The 24,559-nt window shown below is 48.6% G+C and overlaps 1 protein-coding gene across 3 annotated transcripts in view; it reads left to right on the top strand.

The window, feature by feature from the left end:
- Positions 1-13,689, top strand: part of LOC149359165 (uncharacterized) — an 80,319-nt gene extending 66,630 nt beyond the window's left edge. For all 3 annotated transcript variants that reach the window (XM_089568987.1, XM_089568986.1, XM_089568988.1), the window contains 5 exons: positions 5,848-5,894; positions 6,041-6,081; positions 7,744-8,008; positions 9,935-10,227; positions 11,113-13,689. In XM_089568987.1, the coding sequence (XP_089425113.1) occupies positions 5,864-5,894; positions 6,041-6,081; positions 7,744-8,008; positions 9,935-10,227; positions 11,113-12,072 (1,590 nt within the window). In that variant the 5' untranslated portion in view covers positions 5,848-5,863 and the 3' untranslated portion in view covers positions 12,073-13,689. The remainder of the gene's footprint in view (positions 1-5,847; positions 5,895-6,040; positions 6,082-7,743; positions 8,009-9,934; positions 10,228-11,112) is intronic.
- Positions 13,690-24,559: the final 10,870 nt, after the last annotated feature.

The following is a 24,559-nucleotide window of genomic DNA, read 5'->3' as shown; positions in this document are numbered from 1 at the left end:
AGACGGGCGTGAGCGTTGAAAGGAACGAGGAGAGGTGCTCCATCACTGAGGATTTCCTCGAGGAAGAAAGAAGACACGATCCCATACAAAGAGGATTCAATTAGCCCGTTTCATGTTTTACCCGCAAAAGCGGTGTTGCTGAATGTTAACGACCGGCCATTGTGTCTAATGGTAGAGTGAACGGTTTGCGTAAGCCAGGCTCCTCTGTACGGCAGCGGTATGCACAATCGGCGGTGTCACGAGTGGTCGCAAGACGTAATGAAAGCGCTTAACAACTGCCTGGCTCGTTCGAACAGCTTCTTCGGTCACTTAAGACGAATTGTAACTATAGGAACGGATAATGAAAGATAACAATTAACCTCTTTTTTTAATTTGGTCTTTTGCACTCCATTTTAGGGGATCACAAAATGGTAGTACGACAGCTGCATGATAGGCGTCTACGGATGAATATACAACGCATCCCATTCCTAAATTTCAAACTGAGTGCGCATACGAAAGGAGCACACGCCGGTAGCTACATCTCTGTAGATAAACGCGAACATTCGGGGAAATATATGCGGATTCGCGCCACGTGATACACTTTGCTTTGTCATTGTGCAGAGAAAAGTGACCCCGTAATGTAACCTTTAGCAAGGAGTTATGTAGGAATAGATCCTTATTATTTTATTCGACATACAACTTTGAAAAACGTCTACATTTCCTTCATTCGATACCACCGCGGCGGCTCAGTGACTGTGGCGTTCTGCTACTCAGTACCATTTCGAGGTTTCCATGCATGACGAAGTTCATCGTACTGCCTCGATGAATAAAACCTAGTCGCAGACCGCCTACAGCAGTTTGACATGTTAACTCGATGAAGGCCACGTCTTCTTTTATACTTACTGGCTCCCATCCTGGACGCGAACAGTTGAGACATTAACTAAGGAGACTGCGAAGTGCACTTTAAAATTTAAAGTGGTGTTCCCTTATAAAAATGATCTATAGGCAGTCTATACACTTCTTATAGACTCAATTGCCTTCCTATAGCTTTCTTTTTGTCTAATCATAGTCTATTGACTGCCTATAGACAAGTCTACTGAAAGTGTATGGCCATAAATCTATAGATTGTCTATAGACTCTCCACAGTATTTGTGTTGCCTATAGACTGTTCTCTAGAATTTGTTTGTAGAGAGTCTACAGACATTATAGACAGAAGTCTATGGACAGTTTATAGACTGCCTAAAAAAATTGTAAGGTTTGGTCGACGTCTGGAATGGGCCGTTTTTCTCTTGTTTTTCCTGACATTCCCAATAAAGAGTACAGAATGCTTTAACAATAAACAATCCACTCCTGACCACACCAGACAGTGCGTCTGAACGCCGCAAGTGGAGTGACAGCTTGTTAATATCCGAGTTTTGGTCCAGTCATAGTGCCGGATTTTATAGGGAACTCCTCCACTGGTGTGGTCATAGAGCTCTGCCAGCAATTACTGCTGTTGGTTTGTGCTTGCATGGTTTGGGCAAATCCCACTGGCAGCACAGAGCGAATAAAGCAGGCGGTTTGCTGTTGACATCATTGTACCAAACGCTTGACTATGAGGCAGCTGTGTAAAAAATTTTGCTCACATTGGGTGGACATGGCACATATATATTTCTGTCCTTTCACACGGTGAATGCAAAAACGCGCCTTTCTCACTGAAACCTCGGGACCTCCGCTCGCTCGGTAACAGAAGTGAAGTGCTTAAGATGCAGAGATCTGCTTTTCCTTTCAACACGCTGCTCGAATGCTCGAAAGATTGCAATAGGCGGTCGGTTCGTGCGATGCCGTTGCAAATGAGTTAAAAGTCTCAGTTTCTCACGGTATACAATGCCACAAAAAACAGTGGGGCTTCCGGGTGTCTTTGTCAGGGCTCCTAAATATATGCACACGGCTACCCGGCCAAAGCGCACTTGGAATTCCTATCTCGAACGTGACAAAAGTGCCAACGTCCTCATTGGGTTTTCGGTTAATTGCCGTGTTCCCCAAGCCTGTCATCACTTGTTGACGCGAAGCACGTCGTCTGAGTGCGCAGTGGCTTAAAAGTGACGACCAGTGAGCAATCCTCGCTCGTACGTGCAAGAACAAAGGTGTATTGGGGCCGATAAGAAATATGTGTTTGTTTTTGTTTCACTGGCATTGGAACTGACACTTCGGCACTTCTGCAAGCTTCGATTGGCAGCTATTTTATTGGTGTTCGTTAACTATAGGGTGTAACTGCAATAAAAGCAGCTTGAGTGCAGTTATACGAATACTATAGGGAGAACCGAGCAGCTTTTTTAGGCGTCCGGAGTTGAAAAAATCACATTCGTCCGAGGATCCTGCGCAGATCCTCCCCTGACACGAATAACCAGCCTACTTACTGTAGAAACCTTGGCGATAAGGCGTTATTGAAGCGATGCTGGTTTACAATGATAATATCAGGTGGCAAATCAGCTCCACTCTTTTGATGGTTGCGGGGGTTCGGTTATCAGGCCAGGGTTGTTTTTTTTTTTTTTTCTGTATAGAAGACAAGATTGACTTTCATTCGGCCCATGTGGCTTCAATCCCGCATGTGTTGACAGTAAGATCTCCCTCCTTTAAAATATAATTCACCTCAGGATATTCCTCACAACTGATGGGACTAAACCCAGATATACTGCACGTTTGTTTCATCACGTACGGATTTTTTAAGGTGTTTTTTGTTACATGAGCACCCTTCTCATTTTTTTTTTTTTTCATGCTTCGTTGTTCGGTACCTCTGCATTTTGTTGAAGGCACCGCGGTTGGACGCAGAAGTTGAAGCTAGACATCAATCCAGAATGCTATAGACGAAACAGGGATGTAGCTAGAAACAAATGAATCTGCAGATTAAAGGGACAGGATACGTCAAAAGTCCCGATGCCGCAGGGTCTGTTTTCGATTAGCATATTTTGGCACAAGCGGCACCCATGAGGCTACCAACGTCCTCACGACTGAGGACGAGCCTTCTCCAAACCTTGCAAAGATTATGACTTCAGAATTGTAGTAAGTGCCCCACCACAAGGCTAAAAAGATCCAATCTCGAGGCCTGGAGGTGTTTCTCTGCACATGTTCCTGTGTCTCGAAAAAGGCAATGAAAACGACTGCACACCGCCACTGATGAACAGGCACTACGTTGAGAGCATTCATTTGGAGCGTTGAAGGTGTTCTTCCCTATGATTTTTTTTTTTCAGTGTTGGTATTATGGGTTTTAACCTAACAAAGCGACTCAGGCTACGGGGGACTCCGTAGTGGAGGAATCCGTATAATTTTTAACACCTGCCGCTCTTTAACGTGCACTGACGTCGCACAGTACGCGGGCCTCTAAGCATTTCGCCTCCATCGAAAAGCGACCGCCGCGGCCGAGATTGAACCGGCAGCGTCTTTCGGATCAGCAGCCCAGCACCGTAATCACTGAGCCATCGCGAGCTTTCTTTTTTTTCAGATGAACGATTTCTTTCACGGAAGAGACAGCCCTCATTAATAAATGCACTTCCATAAAGACAAGTCAGCAATTTGGGACAAACCCTCCTTTAGAAAATGCCACTTGGTGGCTCAGTGGTTATGGCGCTCGACTGCTGACCCGAAAGACGCGGTTTCGATCCCGGCCGAGGCGGATAAATTTCTATGGAGGCAAAATTCTATAGGTCTGTGTACTGTGCGGTGTCAGTGCACGTTAAAGAACCCCAGGTGATCGAAATTTCCGGAGCCCTTCACTACGGCGTCCCTCATAGCCTGAGTCGCTTTGGGAGGTTAAACCCCATAAACTAAACTAAACCTCCTTTATAAAAATCATTACCGACATTTTCTCGCAGTTTATACTACTGCTTGCACCTCTCTATTCCTACCTTGAACCAAAGAATGATTTGCGCATAGTTTCGCTATCAACCATTCCCTCTCCGTTTGTCAAGGACATCAAGATGAACCATTGCACTTTCCCTGTTCTTATCTGCCATCTGAGAGAACGCGAGAGCTTATGAGAAAACAAAAAAAAAGAAAAGTTAATGACGAGAGTGAGTGCCCGTTGTCGAGCGGACGCCAGCGGGTCCCCAGCGCCGACGAGCAGACGTGCCCGTACAAATCGTCTGCGGACGGCCCAAAAGTGCCGGAATCGGGTCAAGATTATCATAGGCGACCGCCATTGTGATGCACATGAGGAGGGGACCACAGGAGGGGGAAAGGGAGGTCCCCTTTTGTTTCCCAATCGCCGCCGCCCCGACACAAGAGCACACGGGGACGACAAAAGAGCCGCGAAAAAGCGCGACGCGTCGCGTACGCGCGCACAGAAGTCCCCGCGGCCGGACAGGGTTTCCGGCTGTCCACTTCCGCCAGCCCCGCCGGGGTCGTGCACAATACTGTCCGCAGTCCAGGCCACCCCGGACGCGGGTCATTAGAGATGCCTGCCCTCATCGCGAGAGCGTTTTCGCGCTTCCAAGCCCACTCGCGGGGTGGCGCGGTCGTTGCGTAACCCTTCCCTTGTCATGCAATGAGCGGCCGCAGCCTTCACCTCTGGGCCAGGCGCGTCGTCGGCGGTGCTTCTTTTCTTTACGCTAAACGCCAGATAACGTGAAGATAGAAGACAGAGAGAGGAAAAGAGGACGTGTTAGAGGAACGCGTAAAGGACCATGGTGAGCTCTGCGAAAACTGCGGCTCAACGTGTGGAAAATTTTAAGCAGGATCGCTATCGCCGTTATTGTTGTTTACCGTGTCTTGTGCGCTCCGTGCACTCACCAGCGCATATCATTGTTCGCGCAGTGTTGACCGTAGGAAACACTGCGATCACCAGTGCGCTTCTTGTTTACGTAACTTCCGAGAGTATGACTTCGCGGGGCTTATTATTCCTATTGTTTCCCGCAAAGGTCATCCACGGTGAAGGTACGAAGCCAAGGATTCGGAGTTGTTAGTCAGCGCTGTGTTTGTCTCGCCTCTTCTCGTCCGTCCTTTTTCACGCTGTTTTTCAATATGGCAATTCATAATCAACTCGCACAGCTTTCCGTACTCCACAAGGAATCAGTGCTGGCCCAACACCTTTCGCATGACTGCGGAAGTATTCTTCCGCATAGAAGCATGGGTGATTTGATTTGAGTCGTGCGATTTGAGTCGTGCGATTTGATGTAAAATAACCGATGTTTAAAACGCTAATGTTGTTTCTCTGGGATTCTCACTCTCTCTCTCATTCTCTCTCACACTCTCTCACTCACTCACTCTCTCACTCACTCACTCACTCACTCACTCACTCACTCACTCACTCACTCACTCGCTCACTCACTCACTCACTCACTCACTCACTCACTCACATTTCTGTAGGCTAGTGTGGTGATACATGGATGAGTCGCTGCATTAATTGCATTAAATTGCATTAAAGCGTCACGTTTTGTCGAGCTGTGCTGTCTGCAGACCCCGTCGTCCGCTAGCATAGAGTGAAAGACGGCGTTTCTCCCATCCTACTTCGTTTCACAGTTCACTTTTGAATCGAGGCAGCCGCCTGAAGAAACTGTTTCCATCTCTTTGTGCATGCAAATTAAAATATTGAAAGGGCAATAGCATTAACTCTCAGCAAAAACGAACGTCTGCAAAATTTTATGACGCACTTACAAGATGGCGATCTTTTCCGTACACCGAATGCAACGCACCGATGGCTAGTAAAAGATGGTGAAGTTGCAGGTCCAGTTTCACTCTTATTACATGCTCATTTAATACACAATTGCTGTTAAGCCTAAGGATTGAGAGCACTAGCAGTGTGCGCTCTCACTTTATCATCTCCCTCAAGTACTGCGAACGGGCGCATATTGTGTTACTAACGGTTGCTTTTGTTTTTCTTTTTACTTTCAGTGTGCACGCACTCAACATGAGACTCTGGTTGAGTGTGATCCTCTTTGGTGAGTAACTGTGCGTTCGTCCATTATTGTCGCTTATTTCTGACTTCTTTAACATTCGCTGCTCTCTGAGAGCCATTTCCCACTGACTTGGCAGTTATCCTCACTAAACCTGTTTTTGCGCCCGTTTTGTTCTTTTTTTTCATCAGCTTCGCTGGCTGTCCACCTCTCCGCGCGGCCACCAAGGAGGGTAATGACTGATTTCGGTGCACTTCTAGAAACGTCTAGCACTTCAATCGCGTTCGAGCAGAAGTTGCAGTACTCTGAGCTTCGTGAAGCGCCCACGGTGTGACTGTACGACGGTAGAGCAGCGCTGAGTGAATTAAGAAAAGAGGTCACATCTTCTTGTCATATTTCCATGTTCAATTTTACCAACATGCATCTCTCAGATTTGTAGAGCTAACACATAAAGTAAGTGAAGAAAAAAATGGTATGTTAAAAACAATCGCGCTGATACTTTGAGGAGCTGAAGATATTAAAAGCATCAGCACTGACGTTATTGAAGCAGAACCCATTATATGAATATAAAACGCGCGTGCACAAAAGCAGCGTCAGATACGCGTAATTAGTGCGTTTTTTGGTCCAGTTATTGGGCTGCAACTAGCGCGGTGTATTTGGTGAACCGTGAGCATGTGGAGTAATGGAGGCACGGTATCTTAAATTAGGGTGTTCCACTTTAATGCGGCATGTGCGCGCCAACACACTACGGCCCCGGAATTCAAAATACAGTGGGTGCAACCATACGTAGATGTTGAACTATTTTGTCCACAAGAGTACTTTGTTTGACACTGCCTGGAAAGATGGCTTTGTTGCACGCAAGTATGCGCTGGGGCAAATACTACGCGGAAGAAAGACCGGAAGGAGAGGTGTCTAAAACATAAGGTTAAAATGAGGGGGGGTTAACTGCTGGTAACGCGGTCACAGTGGTCAGAGGAAAAAGAAATAACGTTGTCACGTTTAAAAAAAAAAAAAACAGGTCACCCACAAAGCAACATCCGCAGGTTGGCGGGTCGCTAGGGCTGGTGAAAAGCTCTTTTATGTTAAGGAGGCGCGAAGGCTCTGAAATATGTTGCGCTGGGCTAAGTTCTTTTATAACAACTTTATTCGAGCAAAGGGGCACCTAACGGCGTGGATATGCCAATACTTTAGAACTGATAACCCCAATGCAAGCATTTGAAGCGAAACAGTCAAGAAAATTGCTGGAACGTCGACAGCAACTTGTCGAGTCTACACAACGAAATCTACACAAAACAATGAATTCTATATACCTCGATTAGTCAAGAGGTTTTTGTATTTCCCTTGAGAAAGCCCGAAAAAAAAATTGTTTTCAAAGCCTCAACCAAGCAGCCTGTGCAAAAGACCGTGAAGACCAGACGCTCCCTTGCCATGAAACAAGCAAACCGAGCAAGCTTACAAGGGCGGCATAATTTCACGCTGTTTTTGTAAACGGCGCTTCATGAGTACCTTCTGCGTCATTAGCAAGTTATCCCGTCAGGCGCAGTTTTTGTCAAACACCGCTCACCAACCGGAGCTGATGTCAGCAGTGCTGCAGGGTTGATATGATGTGACTAACGTCTGGATGATCCACAAGGATGACCTAGTCAGTCCGTAAAGACATGGAGCCCCGGCACACAACGAAAACCGCACTGCATCATTTGGCGCCAGCTTTCGCTTCGTGCCCAATGGACTCTACGCGTAGCAAGGGCTCTGCTTTCCGATGGGCCGGCAGTGCTCTGCACATGTTTCCTCAAAAGGGCACAGGCCGAAAGTGACGTCTGACAGCGCTGCAAATAGAGGATGTGCTACGTTAGATTACGTTAGTCACAGGCCGGCCCGGTATCGCGCATCGCAGATAGCCCGCCAGTCGCGCGGCCGTGGCGGCGGCGGGAGCAGCTACGCGCGCCCCGACGCCGGAGGTGGGGGCGGAGGCGACATCGGCGGCACCGACTACGGCCCAGGACCCGGTGTCATCTTTGACGACAACGTTGGACCGGACGTAGACCTACCTGCGCCGGGTGGCGGTCCGGGCCCCGGATACCAACCAGCGCCCGGTCCGGGACCCGCTCCAGGTCCGGGCTACCAGCCAGCGCCCGGTCCGGGACCCGCTCCGGGACCTGGTACGTAACTAACATTTACCGCCAGCTTGCTGTCGACATGTATGACTGGTTAAAATGAGGGCTACTCTATAGAACTATTGCTCTCAGCAAAAACTTATTCTTCGACTCTTTCTGGCAGCTTTGACGTTTGCCTGGCAACAATGGACGCATTTACGTCCGAGAGAACTGGAATTAAAAATCGTCCCTCCAGTCGAACACAACCCGCGGCGCCGTTACCGAAAAGGGCGGGTTGCCACTGTTGAGAAGCGAAGGACAGTACAGCGTAACCTCGGAACCCCCCCCCCCCCCAAAAAAAAAAAATCGTTTCAGCGCAGGCATTTTACTTGCGAAATGAGCTGGTGACGGCGGCACTTGTATTAATTTTTTTGGCAGTTTCTATCTTATAAAAGCTCCGTTTTCGATGAGGGTGGTCTCTTTGTGATTAAAACGCGTACCCGATCGATACAAGCGAACTTCTATTTCTCCTAAGCGTCCCTTTAACCTCTCCTTTCAGCTGTTTCCCTCTTTTAAAGCGATATCAGAAAACGAGTAACATTGATGACTCCGATGAGGCATTTGCAGCCTTTCTTCATTAAGATAAGGGCATGGACAATACAAAGCATTCAGAAGGCACGAAAACATGATTTTTTTGTCCTCCTCTTCGTCAGTGACCTTATACATTTTTCTGGTCCTGACACAGAACGAAGAACTTGTTCGCATAAATACTTTGCAATGCAGTGGAGTGCAATGCAATGGCACTTGCACTTTGCGTGCACAGCAGCGTACTATCAGCATAAAATGAAATGAGAACAAGACAATTGAAGCACGAACAGCAAAATGAAAATAACTTAACCAGGTGAAGCCCATACCAGCGCAGGCTAATTTGGCTTCGAAAGCGCGGAGACTCCTTTAGGAGCGTTAATCAACCTGGCTTGCATTTCTTCTCCAGGTGCTAAAAGTTTTCCTTTCATCGTTAGCATTTGAGTACTCGTAATCGCGTTTCACTTGATGCTGGTGATACGTACAGATAGCATGCACACGTGAAGTCACATGGCATCTTTCCACGTGTTGGCGGAATGGATGAAAGTTCGCTTTCCAAACTTCAGTCTGGCTGCTCTCTGCTTCAGTGGTGTCGTGTACAACGAGGACTGAAGACTAATCTTGCTCAAAGAAGTGGAAGGCGCTGCCGTCAGCTTTTCAGAACAGGAGCTTCGTTTCAAACTGCGCGGCAGCTCCCCTTTGCATATATTGCATAACTAGCATGCAGGCGTACGCGCCAGTCATCGGCAGAAGATGTGTTGACCTTAATTGTTCTGAAAAGAAAAGCAATGTTAATAACTTTATTATTTGCTAAGCGGTGCTCCGGACGTTTGTTTTATCGAACCTTTACTGTGGATGAAATATGAATGTGCCGTTGTAATAATAATTAATGAGGTCTTGAAGTGCTAAAGTCGAGGGATCGACAACGTAGTGGAGGGAGTGGACAGAGAATGGCGCCGGTCCAGGACCTGCACCGGATCCAGAGCCAGCGCCGCATACATTTTTTTTTTTTTACATGCATCGAAAATGTGAGCACATTTTCGCAATTCGAAGCCAGGAACGGAACTGTGACCTCATGTTCAGTGAGAGTACGCCATACTCCTGAGCCAACGAAAAGGGAAGGTGGGGATTCGTATGACTCCTGGAACGCTTCTCGCCATTCTTGAAGAGCTATAGATCTTCGAATTACTGCTTAGTCAGTGTGTCGCTTCGTGAAACCATTGGGAACGACGCAATACTTTACAAGGGCCCTAGAACAAGACGACTTTGGACAGTCGCTACTCACAGCTAACTCTTCTTTGAGGATTCTAACTAACATACCCTCCCGTTGACAGAAGTTAAGCTTAATGAAACGCCGCGTCCGCTGAGCTTCTGCAACTGGTGCGATAGCAAGCCGGCAATACGCAGGGCCGGCGCCGGGCCCCGCTCCGGGACCTGCACCCGGACCGGGCCCTGCGCGTCCCGCACCGGGCGGTCCTGGTCCCAGCGGCGGTGGCGGAGGAGGAGGCGGAGGAGGAGGCCATGACGACGGTCAGTACCACGGCCACGACGACCACGGCGAGTGGCGCCTCGAGGACGCCATCCCTGGCACGCCCGAGACGGACTACCCGACCTTCACCACCATACCCCAGACGAGCTTCGACTGCAGCGCGCAGGAGTTCCCGGCCGGATACTACGCCGACGTAGAGGCGCGCTGCCAGGTACACGACGAGAAGTTGGTTTCGGGCTTGCTGCTGCGTTGTGAACAGAATGCAGAATGGTACAAAAGACGAATACGAACAAGCAAATGAGAATAGACGGGCGCCGACTGGTCCCCTGTGCATTCGTTCGTCTTTCGCGCCGTCTTACATCCTGGTCAGAAATAACCGCTTGCGCCAGAAATGCATGCTTCTTTCCCAGAACTGTATCCGAATGGAGTGCCTTACCATCTCACATTTTCCTGACTGGTAATTTTGCAACGGAATCGGAGCGTCACCTCCTTATTTCATGAGTTTCTTGTTCATCTGTTCTTAGTTTATATTACGATGCCTGTCTTTATTTTTTCCCCCTTTAATGTTTTTTTACTTGTTTTTCTCTGCCAATATTATCTGCATAAGCTTGTAATTTCTTGCTCGTAAAATGTTTGAATGTTCCCCTCCTGCTGGGACCATACATTGTCTGCAGTATTTAAAATGAAGAAAGCGCGCTTCTCAGCAACGGTCGCATGCCATTTTCCACTATAGATATTAAATGTCATGTGCCGATCTTGTAACGGCATCTAAACACCAGAGAAGTGCTTACATGCGCTAGTAGCTGTAATCCTAAAACAGTACCGCAAGTTTCTTTGTATGCTATTCCTCGCCGTCATCGAATCGCCAGCAAGGACTCATTACCACTAGATCGGGCATCGAATCTGAACTCATCTCCTGAGCCTTGGTCATCTGATTAGGACGTAGAGCCGTTCGCTTTCAAACCAAGGACTGTTATTGACCCATACTTTCTTTAAGCAGCTAAAGGACGCAGTAATGCTCAAGCGTCATGATCATAGCCTTGTCTGACGTGCGAAATAACTCTCTACTCTTTCCTAACACACTGCACGTGCGTAGGTGTTCCACATCTGCCAGTCGGACGGACGCCGCGATGCGTTCCTATGTCCCGTGGGCACCATCTTCAACCAACGATACTTCGTCTGCGACTGGTGGCAGAACGTCAACTGCGACGAGGCGCCCAGTTATTACAATCTCAACGGCGACCTCTATAAGCCGGGCCCGTCGTGGAGCCCCCATGGCGGCGCACCACCCGGCCAAGACTACGGACCAGTAGCTCCGGCGCCCGCTCCGGGACCCGGAGGCTATGGTCCCGCTCCTGGGCCTGCTCCTGGTCCAGGACCTGCACCGGGTCCAGGACCAGCACCGGGTCCGGGACCAGCGCCGGGTCCAGGACCGGCACCAGGTCCAGGACCTGCGCCGGGTCCGGGACCTGCACCAGGTCCAGGACCAGCACCAGCGCCGGCGCCAGGAGACTACGACCAGGAAGACTACGACGTTCCGGCCAGGGGTTACGGAGGTGGAGGAGGAAGGCGGCGCGCCAACCTGGCTCAGGCCAGCGACTGGAACGCTGTGTACTACTACGACCAACCCGAACAAGAGCGCGCCGAAGCCAGTGAACAGCATAGCGTTGAGACCAGCGAACAGCGCAGCTCCGAGGCCAACGAACAGTACCACAGCGCGGCCAGCGAGCCGCAGCACAGTGTGACCAACGAACGGTACCAAAGTGCGCCTACCGAGCAGACCCACAGCGTGGAACAAGATTACCACCAAAGCGCTGCCAGTGAACATCACCCAAGCGCGGCCACCGAGCACGCCCACAGGACGGCCACTGAGCACGCCCACAGCGCGGCCACCGAGCAGCAACACCACATTGAGGCCAGCGAGTACCCTCAGAGCGCAGCAAGCGAGCCGCATCACAGCGTAACTAGCGAACAGCACCACAGCGCGGCTCCTGAGCAGCACCACAGTGCGGCTAGCGATCATCAACACAGCGTGGAACGAGAGTATCAGCCGTAGGATAGAACCGAATTCAAAGCTCTCGCTGAAGGTCGCGTCCAGGGGCTCGGAGAATGGCAGAACCCTCAGGGTTTGACAGCCTTGGCTTCCTCTGCAAGTGACCAGTGCCCCTTACCGCACATTACGGGGTAGTCCAGCTAAATGTGAGGCCGTTGTGATGGAGGTTACCGAGGATACTCCGGCTGGGGTGTCAGCGGTTCCCATGGGCGAACTGAGCTTCCATGGAAAGCTTTTGCTCCGCGTCGGGCTGTGTGCATTGAATCGATTATGGCCAGTAAGAGCAAAGAATTAACGGAACAGGTTCGATTAACAAATCAATTTCTCTTCACAACGTTCGAAGTCCCGAAAGTTACGGAAGTCAATAAACAGATATCGGAATAAGAAGAATGAAAACTTCGCAACCTGCTTCTCTAATAACACGCACCTGTTGGGTCAAGAAGGGTCTTTTTTTACATTTGTCTCATGTGTGGTTGTTAATGGTGCGAGTGCCAACGTGTATCTGTTCAGGTTGGTCCTCCCAGTCGCCCAAAACCGCGCCCCTTCATCCCTTGTTCCGCTGCAATATCACTTGTTCTGCCTGATCGTTGTTCACATGTAAAAGAGCGAAAGCGCAACTTTGTCGATTTACGCGTAAATCACTGCATGACTTCCTGTAAACGACTCGCGTTGCCGCCATGGCTTAGTCCTTCGAAGCGTTCCGCACCGAAGGGCTTGCTTGGTAACCCTCTTAAGCGTTGATGTTCTTGTGATGTGTGGAGACGATGTCACTCATTTTTTTTTTTGCGTCACAGTAACACGAATGTCCGCAGGCAGCGTAGTTCAGGCTTGCGGGTCAGCTGACGTCGCACCTGTGTAGTTTTACCTTCCCGCATTGTTGTGTGCTGCTTGGAACACTCCATTCCTGTGTGCTGACCAAAAGTAGATACCCAACCCCTTCTCTTTTCTTTGTTTTCTTTTTTTTCTGTTTTGTTTGTTCATGTTTATAGTCTTTCAACAGCGCCAGCCAGCGACGCTGGGCAGATTTTACTCAAATCTGCTCCCCAGATTTTCAGAGTTTACGTAATGTTAAAAAATCTTCTCTGTTTATTTTCGTTACTAATCCTTTACTAACAGTATTTAATTGTTACGTGTTCGAATATTTTATCTGCTTGTACATGTCCTCCGCCCCTCGCTGTCTCGAGTCGCCAAGCTGTTGTCAACCGGACCAAGCCGGCCGTTGGTTTGGTGTAAAAACTCATCCCAGTATCTTTACCCCCGGCTAATGAGGAGAGCATGCTTTGTATGGATCAGTTTTAGAGCGGTAGTGCGTTTTCCGAAATAGACTCTTTCTCTGGTGCGGTCGTCAGTGCTGTTCGACTGCACAGTGTATATTGTGCGTGTGCGAATGTGTCTGTGCGTTTCCGTCATAACATTGTGTAATATCATCTCGTTGCCTTCTCTTGTGGATTTTCTCGTCGCGGTTACTCTGTCAAGCCATAAGACGCGCTACTGCTGAGATCTCCGCGGTTTCTTCGTTTTTTGCGTTTGTGAGTTTCCTGCAAAAAAAAAAAAGTTTAAAAATGAGCGGTAAGGAAAAATCGTGTCCTCGGTCTTCTGTTCATATGTGTTGTGAATAAAGCGAAAATCTTCTCGTCTTTTCGTGTGTGCTTAACTGACAGGTGGTACTGAGCTAACAGATGGTGAGATTGTATCATTGTGAGACAAGAATTTCACACAGCGTGTTCATTCAGTTACGAGGAACGTGTTTTTGTCATGCTTGTGGGTGAGTGCCAAGCCCACTCAGGCTATAGTCGGATACAACTACAGAGCCGCCGCGGTGGCTCAGTGGTTATGGTGCTCGGCTGCTGACCCGAAAGACGCGGGTTCGATCCCGGCCGCGGCGGCCGAATTTCTTTGGAGGAGAAATTCTAGAGGCCCGTGTACTGTGCGATGTTAGTGAACCCCAGGTGGTCGAAATTTCCGGAGCCCTCCACTACGGCGTCTCTCATAGCCTTAGTCGCTTTAAACCAACCAACCAACCAACCAACCAACTCCAGAGCGAAGCTGTTTTTCCCCGTCAAAGGATCCCCTTCAAGCCAATGGCAGCGGCTGATCCTCATGACCCTGCTAGCGTGACGATGGAGGGCGGGAACTATCCTCGACGATGGAGCGAAGAGACTATGCCCTTTCATCTGCCACACCCTTCATTGTGACGTTAGCAGGGTCTTGAAACCAGCCGACGCCACTGGCGGGAAGGAGATCCTTCGACTGGGAAAAGCCGCTTCGTCTTTGAATTGTATCCCACTATAGTCCTCTTCCACAACTGAGAACATGCGAACAAGCTGTCGTTTCTGCCCGAAGACGAAGTCTACGGGCCTTCGCTTAAAATTTGTCTCCGAAATTGCACTGATAACATCATCCTATTTCAGGACACGTATTAGGAAGTGGCGTGCAGCATTAGAGCTTCCTTTTCTGCGCTTATTGATAATGGACGTTGCTATTCTATGAACCAAAGACTTGCTACACATCAGTTAAGTTCCAACAGGCTAGTATCCGCTATCTGTGCGGCATCTGCAGAAAAAAAAAAAAACACTCGAAAGGCGAGAGTATAGCACACTGAGCCTAATACACTACTACACAATCCAAGTAGTACATTAGCCCAGCGAACTCAGCGTCGTATTCACTCAGCCCCTTGGCCGTTCGCTCTCACGCTGCGTGCCAACAGCCAAACGCTGTCAGTACACAGCTCCTACAGGAGGGCGCGAACGTGTATCCCACTTGTCGACGAGCGCTTCCGCTGACACGTACTCAGCCAGCGTATACAGTCACGCAGGCGCTGTAATCACTCGCCATGACATCACGCCCGCAACCAACTAGAGCGAGCTCTTTCTTTGCGGGACCACGTGTGGGCCCGCTCGCGCCCTACTAAACAGCCCCGTTGCGGGCCTGGCGAGGGGTCCACCGCATTCGGCTCGAGTGATGCGCACTTCCTGAAACTTCCCGGAGGCGACGGAGACCCCGTCGCCAACACCGGCGAGTGGGCGACGGACGCTCCAGTAGCATATCTTCGCTCTCGCTCGCCTTCAAAAATTAAGGTGCCTGCGAGGGAGGGCAGCGCATAGCGTCACGGGGACGGACCCGTGCGTGGACAGCGACGACAAAGGCCGTCTACGGGGCACTTTCGCCGTTCTACTTTCGAGCGCGCGCGTTTCAACGAGCTTGATTAACCCCGGCGGGGTCGTCGTGCGAATAATTGCGCTTTTTGTTGCGGCCCAGCCAGTGCTCGCCTCCCTCCCCCTCTGCTTTTGTCACGGAGCTGGTCCCGCGAAAGACGGAATGACAAAGGAACAGGAAGCCGCGACAAGCTCAGACTGCAGCCGTCCTCCTCTCCGCAGCTCATCCCACCGCCGCAGCTCTCATTACACCTCCTTCCCCGACCAGGCCTCGTCTCTGTCACGAGCGTACGCGACACGGACGGCGTGGAGAGGAGACGTGGTGAAACATTAATTACCTCGACTTAAAGCGTGTGGCCGCTGCGCTCCGCATGTGTGGAACGCAGAGGGCTATTCTTGTGATCCGATCATCACTGGTGCCTATATGGCCTGCACAAAACTTTCAATCACGAGGCGGTTGTTCGGAGCGCCGGATAATGACGAGCTATTATTATTCGCTCCTGTAGCCTCGCTGCGCCAAATCGGCACGCCGGCCCACCAACGTTGCTCTTTGTGGCGTTTTCTGTGATTGAATTTTAGGGCGGGCTCTGTGGCACAGGTGCCAAGACAGGGCGCTGTCCTCTTGTTTTTTCCTCGCTGCGTGCTGTCGTACCACCTCCGTGTAACTCCTCCTCTGCCGTTAGTTTTGTAACTCGTTCATTTATAGTTTCGTCGGCGTCTTCGGAAGCATCGATACGGTAAGAACCACCGCATGCTCGCTGTTGCATTTATTCATTTTTTAATCCTCCCTCCCTCTCTCTCTCTCTCCATTCCTTCCTTCCTTCCTTCCTTCCTTCCTTCCTTCCTTCCTTCCTTCCTTCCTTCCTTCCTTCCTTCCTTCCTTCCTTCCTTCCTTCCTTCCTTCCTTCAACTATACACAAACGTACACTGCTTTAACAAAGGAGTGCGCCCTTCTTAGTCCCGAAAAGCAAGCGGGCTGCGAAAACACTCGCGACTCACTGCACGGTTACGGCTTTCGGCTGCTGAGCCAGGGGACGCGGGATCAAATTTCGGCGCAGTGGCTGCGTTTTGGTTGAGGCGAAACGCAAAAGGGGTCTGCGTGTTGTGCGATGAGTGTGGGCGTAAAGAATCCCTTTGACCTTTTTATTGCTTCTCTCAGAAAATGCGAAAAAAAAAACATTTAGAAAAAGAGAGGGCACCCGGACCAGCAAAGCTTTGCCAGGCCAGGAGCCCGGCGCTAGCTGTTGTTTCTTTCTTCCTTCTTTAATTCCCTCCTCGACTGCGGCAGTTATGAGCCTTTGTTTTCCTCAATGACTCTTTCGGGAGCGCCGTGAGCTAAAATAGCGAATTACAAGCAAATAGACAAAGACAATCATTAATAGCGTCGAGAGGAAGATCATTATTATATATTCCTGACCTAATTTTACATCTTAAAGCACGAAAAGTTCACGGGTGACCACCCATGACCACGGTTGTGCACCCATGGGCCAAAAACGTTGGGACGTTTCACACGTGGTGAGCACAGGGTGAGCACAAAAGCATGCGCGGGTGTTCTGCAGGTGAATCCAACTCCTGGAAAGCGTTCAGCTGTGAGAAGGCATAAGAGGGAACCTCAAGAACAGAAGGCCAACAAGCAGCGCTAAACCCCGTGCCCTAAACTGCGTGCTCGGATACCGAAACTGCGTGCTCTAAATTGCGAGCCCGCAGTTTCGGTATCCGGGGCACTGGCGTTGTCTGCCTGCTTTGCCTACATTGCGGTGGAAAGGCTGAGAGCGCTGGAAGGCGTTTGAGCTTGTCGGATACATACTGAGAATGGGCGTAGGCAGGACAAAATGCAAGCGCGCACGTTTTGTGTGGGCGGGCGGTTCCTTGGTGAGGAATTTGCGCGTCGCAGATGTGCTCACTCATGGATCATATAGAGTAATGATGCCAGGGACGGGGGCTAGTCCCACCATGATGTAGCTTGCTTTACTGCCGTTCATCAGCCACCCACATCAAGCAAAGTTTCCAGCTGGGATGTTGAATTGTAGAGGACCCTATGCATAGTTGTGCTGAGAGTGAAGGTGAAGCAAAATAGCGTCTTGCTCTTTCAGTCGCATTGTTCAGACGAGTAAATGCAGTGCGTCGAGGAAAGCAGAGCTCGGACATGTAAGCTCTAAAGGATGGTTCTGACGCGTGTGTAAGCTCCTTTTTTTTTTTTTTGTCGATTGATCGCGTCGAGGAAAGCAGAGCTCGGACATGTAAGCTCTAAAGGATGGTTCTGACGCGTGTGTAAGCTCTTTTTTTTTTTTTTGTCGATTGATCACCTTTACACCCGTCGAGTGGTAAGCTCACAAAGAAAAATCAGGCTCTACTGGACACTTATGCTCGATAGTAAAGGCAGAAAGAACAGCAATATAATATGGAGTTAGAGCTGAAAAATCAAGCGTGCCAAGGCATTAGAACTGGTACTCCGGAATATGTACATGCACCATGGGCATAAATTAGGAAGCGAACGGGCTGAACTACATGACAATGCCTGCTGTGTCATTTCTTTCACAATGACAACAGCACTAAAGAATGCGGGTGAAAACGATACGTGCTGCATTTGCCAAAAGTAGCCAGGCTGCCATGAACGCAGAAAAAGCAGCGGTGCCGCAGCAGTCGCCAGTTGCGGTCGCCAACCCTCGTCGACTGCGAGGATAAACTTTGTGACATGAACCTGCGTCAACACTCATTTTCTGGATGATATTCAAGTCTTGATAGCATGAGAAGAGGGCGAGAATAACCTCGTCACTTTTGACAGAAACGGTACGTGTACTTATGGGCAGTTCGTACTATTCATGAACAACTCGGAGGACGACCACATTAGGCTTTATAATTGATTTTGGGTATTTCGCTATACTTTAAATTAGGCAGAAATTACTAGGTATTCAACTAAAGTACAGCTGCTATCACACAGTAATGGTATCATGCCGTGTGAATGCCCCGTCGCTGCACTATCTTGTAAGTGCTGTCAGATGCGACGGTGTTCGGAAGCACCCGAGTGGTACTCCGTGCGCCAGTGATTACTACCTATGGCTTGATAACTCTACCGACGCATGCAGGAGTAAGTTCAGTTATGGTCCTTGAATACAAACTATTCAGATGCTTCCTGTCGTATTAAACTCCACTGTACACCACTCAACAAGGCCATGACTCAACGCGGGACAATGCACTTCCGCAAACGTGCGTATGGTGGCGGCCTGCGCCACCTTCGCTCGCTGATGACTCCCGAGGAGGCGCTCGAGCCAAAAATCGCCCTCGTACTCGCACTGCGTATCCGGCCATCCCGGCCTCTTTCTCACGGCTCAACGTGCCGTATACAACTCGCATGACCCGCGGCGTGAAACGCCGAGCGGATTTCTCCGGTGCGGCCTAATGATGGGGAGCGACGAATGAATAGCATCGGGGAAGCGCTATTATGGTTCGCCGCGGCGGTGTTTCGCTGGGCCCGCTGATGGTGCCCCCGTGCGGCAACTGCAACGGATTGTTCGCGTGTTCCCTCTTCGCGCATTGCGTCGACTGCCGAATGTGGCCACACGGGCTGATAGGGCGTCGAAGGGATCTGGTAGCCCAGTGCGGAGCGCGTAACGAATCGATGAAGTCATTTGTATGACTTCGACGGTAGTGATCGATGCGGTAAGACTGCGACAGCACCGCATCGCAATAAATATTTAAGCGCGTATAGGGTTGGATATGAGCGCCCAAAGAGGTTGCTGCCAAGGATACGTGACCAGCAATGTCCATTCAACTGTTGCCGTAATTAATTAAAGGACAACTTTCGATACGACTGAAGCGAAAAAAAAATGCGGGGGTGGGAAGGAAAACACAAGCAATGTAGGTAGCATATATATATATATATATATATATATATATATATATATAGAGAGAGAGAGAGAGAGATTGCGAGAGCATGAAGTACTTGACTGCTTACAGGAGTATATAGCGAAGTATACGCTTCGTTAAAGGAAACATATTTATACATATTTATTCAGTAGCGTGGCTTTTTGGGCTTGTTGGTACATAGTTTCAATATACTGTAGCGCAGCAAAAGACGAGGACACAAGAGACGAGAAACGAACAGCACGAGCGCTAACTTCCAACAAATTTTATTCTCCTGAATATTTATTCAACTCGACGTTTCAATCGGAGGCCGATCTTCTTCAGGAGTGATTTTATTTTGTTAATGCATCCCCTTTTATAGGGGTGGGCACAGAGCAGGTAAGTGAGAAACACAAAGCACATAGCACAGAAATACACATAAAAAAAAATAGAGGGAGTGCGACCCACACGGAAAAAGAGAGAGAGAGAGAGCGATGAACAGGTACTCAGTAAGAAAATACAACGTCCAGATGCGGCCTCTGCTTTGTTAAGCACCCCAGGCTTGCTTATTGACAGGCGTGTCCAGCTCCGAGATGCTCGGCAGGATGCGTGGACGTGCGGCAACTTTCGTGGAAAAATGCGGGGACTTGTCCCTTCTCCTGGCCGCGAGGGCAGGAAAAAAATATATCTGACCCCCCCACAGAGAGAGCAGGGAAGAGAAAAAAGCAGGGAAAGAACATCGAAAAAAGGAAAAAAAAAAAGCACTGCTTTTTCTTCGCACTCCGCAATAATGCACCCACCCCCGGTTGAGCGGCAGTATCGGAAGGAATGTAAAAAATGTAAGCTTACATTGTAAAATTAAAAAGGAAAAAAGAAAAATTATGTGGCGTTCGCGGGACCACAAGGTGAGCACACCCGGGAGGAGAAGGAACGGCACAAATGTGGCATGCAGAAGACATAGTCAGTGGTGCTTTGTTTAATTTCGTAGGCCTCTGACCTCGGAAGAGAGGCGAGGGTACCGTAAGTTTAATTAATGCCATTTTGCACTGTGTTAAATTTAAAAATAAAATATGATTCTCGTTGCTCACGCTCACGAGTGTTTTTGAAGCCACTCTGTAGTACCGTTACTTTAAGTTTGTCAAACTCGTGGCCTTTCTCGCGGAGGTGTTTCGAAAGAGGGAGGTTCGGGAGGGATTGAGTATGTGAACGGTGGTTATTAAATCTGAATAGGAAGGAATTGTCTGTTTGGCCTATGTATTGCATTCGACAGTCAAACTCGAGCATGTAAACCACGTTGCTGGAATCGCAATTTAGGTCTTCCCGGATAGAATGCTTGAAATTTGAATGGGTGCTTTTAGCCAGTGCCGTGGTTTCCATGTGTTTGCAGACTTGGCATCGGCTTTTTCCGCATGGTGTGCAACCTACAGCTCTCGGTTTATTGACATGGTTTTGTAGATTTTTTGGTCTTCTATATGTTACCTGGGGGACCGTTGCGAAAATTTTTGAAGGCCAGTCACTCTGTTCTATGATATTAAAGTGTTTTTTTTAGGATTTTGTTAATGTTTGGGAGGTTACTTGAGAAGGTTAGTATGAGAGCGCTGTGATATGGCTGAGATTCCTTAATGACGTGATTAATATTAGTTGCTTCCGCCTTTTTAATGGCATCGTTGATTATTGGTTCCCTGCACCCGCCAGGCACCGCCACCGTAGAGGCTGCGTTCTGCTCCCCCGCGCGGCCAGTTCCTCGTCCCTGTCAGGAAGGCTTGCCCCGCGACTGCGAAGGGATGGCGTCTGCTAGCGGCTGCCGCTGTTCGTAGCGGCGGGATTTCGGCCTATTCATTCATGAGTCGGAAAAATTCTTTCGAGGAGCGAACGTCAGGAAAGGAACGAAGCTTCTTGCAGCAGGTCATGTACACAATGTGAAAGAGGTGGTGTCGTGCGACGGGAGCGAAGTAGCAGCCCGGTGCATTGCGCAGACAAGCATCGTTGCGCCACCGAAAACGATCAAATCAACGCTAAGAAGCATTTCTATCTAATGCCTGTCAGCGCTGCACTCTCACTCAATTTTTTTTTATGCAGCTATCTTCCAATAGACAGCTTGTAGCCGCGAGCTGCAGTTGCAAGGCAGGCAAATGTAAACACGCTGCTTGTGGTGGTGGTAGTGGTTTATTTAAAAAAAATAAAAAGTGAAGCAAAAGAGTGTTGCCGGCCGCGGCAATTGCTATCTAATATCTTAAGCACCCGAGCTGCAGCCGGCGGAAACGAAAGGGAAAGGGAGAGGATAGTGAGGAGAAGTATAGAGAGGAGCGACAGCAAGAAAGGACAGGGGAGAGCTTTGTACACTATTTACAAAATACAAAAGTAATCAAGTTCTGCCATTACCGTGTTTTTGGAGCGGTGTGAAACGCTCTCCAAAACGAGCCATCCGCAAACCTGGGGTGTTCTTGCATTTAGAAAAGCTTACGCTGAACTTTCAAAGACGACCAGGCGGCATAGCATTGAAGGTAATTAGAAAACTCCAGTTTCTGAGCGAACGGCGCAAACCTGACTTCATAACATTCTCGTTTGCCGCACCTTCGGTGTTCGATGTGGAATACCCTGTCCAAACTACGCCTTGCAATGATGTGCCCATTGCGTAATCTGCCACTCATATTTTCTCTTTTTTTCAGCAACTGCCAGGCCATTATCGCTACAACACGCGCGTCAGTATTTTGGTGATATGTGATGTCCAATGAACGAGCTTTTGCAAGCAGAAGAGAATGCAAGGTGCGGCGAAGCCCCTTTGCGCACTGAAACTCCTGCGGAAAACATAAAACTTTTTTACTGCGATTCTGCAAAAAAGGAGTATCCCGGCTATTTCATGCAGGATTCTTGCAGAATGCTTGTGCTCAAAAAAACGGAATTTCATTGCAAGGTTTGTTTAATTACTACGTATTTAGTACAAGTGCCCTGACTCTTCGACATTAGGATATGTGATTATTGCACTAAATTATCACCCAGTCGTTCAGACGTGGAGGCAAATAATTATCAGGAGCGTGTTGCCAATGCCGCTGAAAACGTGCCTTTACTGTCGAAAAATACGCTGGACGACAAGGCGCAGTGGAAGCGAGCAAGGATTCCGCGCATAACTGGAAATAAGGTAAACGATTCTTTGCAGCGCAAAATTTGGGCTCCTTCCTAAGGTGTGACCGCGGGCGAGTTTCGGCGTGGCTTTTTAAGCCCACATATTGTTTACAGCCAAGTCAATGACCGGAAATCGTGGGTGTAAGAAAAGGGAAGGGTTCCCAGACAACCATTAGCATTCCTCCGAGTCCGCTGAATTTGCCATGAGTCAAAAACCTGTCTAAGAGGTAATGCTTGAGTCAAGTAAGCGTCTTCCTCACGGGTTTGGCCATTGTTTGACCAGAAACCGCACGCGCGTGTTGCACGTCGCGAAGGGTGGACCGTACGTCTCCGAATGTCGCGTTGGAAATCCATAAAACCTTGTCCGAGGCGAATTTATATATGTATTATTGCATCCTACAACCCAGCAATGTGTCCTGCTGTTGTTATGTGCCATTTTGTGCTCGGGAAGGAGGCGCACAACTGCTTCGCGACGACGCGCGCAACACAGCGGGAGCTGTCAGGCTGCCGCCGCCTTCCTGACAGGGACGCGCGCGCCGCCGCCAGTGGCGCGCACGTCGCGCGGGAGTCACTCTTCCTGAGGCCCTAGGGTTTAAAGATAACAATGGTCATGTAAATAAATCTGCAGTGGAAGTCAGCAAAAAGCGATTGGAGGATTGGTGGCTGAAAAGCAGAGATGTGGCATAAGGTTAGAATTGTAGGAAACCGTAGGTAAAGATGGTGGCGATTCTTAATGAGAATTACCAACACAGTAAACAAAAAAAAATAAAGAAGAAAAGCTGAACATGGTGGCATTTGCCACCACCCCGTTTCAAAGGGGGCGCTCCTATCCATCCAGTGTCCCGCATGCGATTAGCATTTTCGTGAAAATCTTCCGATCGTGAGCAAATTCGTTTGAATCTGATGGCCTGTGAGTATGGAAATGAAGTTTTGCAGTGGCGTGGGTGGCAGCTGTTGAAATGAAGATACTGTTGTCTGTCTGTGGGTTTTTATAGACACTAGTGATTAATGTACTTCCTTCTACTCGAACCAGAACATCCGGGAAGTTAATTTAATTGTTTGAGTAGCTGTGTGTGAAAGAGATATTGGCATGTATTTTGTTGAATGAGGAGATAAAATGGATGAGTTCGTCCTCGGTTTCTGTCCAAACTATTGTATTTTCTTACTGAGTATACCTGTTCCTCACACTCTCTTTTTTTTTTCTCGTGTGGGCCGCACTCCCTTTAATAATTTTTTTTTATGTGTATTTTTCTGCTATGTGCTTTGTGTTTCTCACTTACCCGTACTGTGCCCACCCCTATAAAAGGGGATGCATTAACAAAGTAAAATCACTCCTGAAGAAGATCGGTCTTGCGATCGAAACGTCGAGTCGAATATGTTTCCTTTAACGAAGCGTATACTTCGTATATATATATATATATATATATATATATATATATATATAGAGAGAGAGAGAGAGAGAGAGAGACAGAGAGAGAGAGAGAGCAATGCTCGACTGTTTTTAGACCAAATTTAGAAATCAACGTAGATTCAATATTTGAAAGTTGGACACCCAACTAGTATTCCTCTGTTTTCTAGCAAAACGTCTTTGCAAATGGGGCCCATTGTTACAAAATTCGGTGCACATTTACAAAGCCGGCGAGCTGCGGAAGGAATCTGGCCCGCAAGCGCCAACGGTGGTTCTATAAAAATCAACAACTTTTAGGCATCAGCATTCCGGAAGAAAAAATATTTTTTGAAGTCTAAAATCCCGAGCCAGTTGATGAAGCATCGCAGGGAATAGCAACAGACACCACGTTTGAAAATTGTACGGCTCGGGCGCTTATCCTTCACAAGGCGGCGGCATTATTATGCCTTGCAGCAAATGCTTTTTTTTCTTCTTCCTGACATGAAAATGACTTAGCTCAGCCATACGGCTAGAAAAGCAACTTTAGCTATGCAAGCTATGCAACTTTACTCCATAGAAATATTCTAGGACATTGAAGCCTCATGGATGCGCCTAGGCGAATCTTCATTGTAATTAATTTTGTATCTAAAATCTGTTCCTTGGGAAATTCGTGCTTATAAATTGTGCCGCATAAACTGCCTCTTTGTATTCCCAAGCGATATCGTATACTGGAGCGTGCTGTCGCCGCAACGTACCGCTCTAGAAAAGAGGAACCGAAAGTAGTACGCCTCTCTTCTTCTCTCGCAGCTGCAGACACCGCAGGCGGTACAAGCCATCATTGTTTCGTACTTATTAGGATATTAGTTAATATGCGGTGCATTTGCACATTAAAATCAATATTGATTAAAAAATTGCATTCTTGACCAACAAAATGAATTGTTTCCTACGTTTGCGAAACCTATATTTAAAGGTGCCGGCTGGA

This window comes from Amblyomma mixtum, chromosome 2 (assembly GCF_055824585.1).
Source record: "Amblyomma mixtum isolate Tamu chromosome 2, ASM5582458v1, whole genome shotgun sequence".
NCBI classification, from domain to species: Eukaryota; Metazoa; Arthropoda; class Arachnida; order Ixodida; family Ixodidae; genus Amblyomma; species Amblyomma mixtum.
Note: the sequence above shows the minus strand (reverse complement) of the source record. Positions and strands in the feature narration are given on the sequence as shown.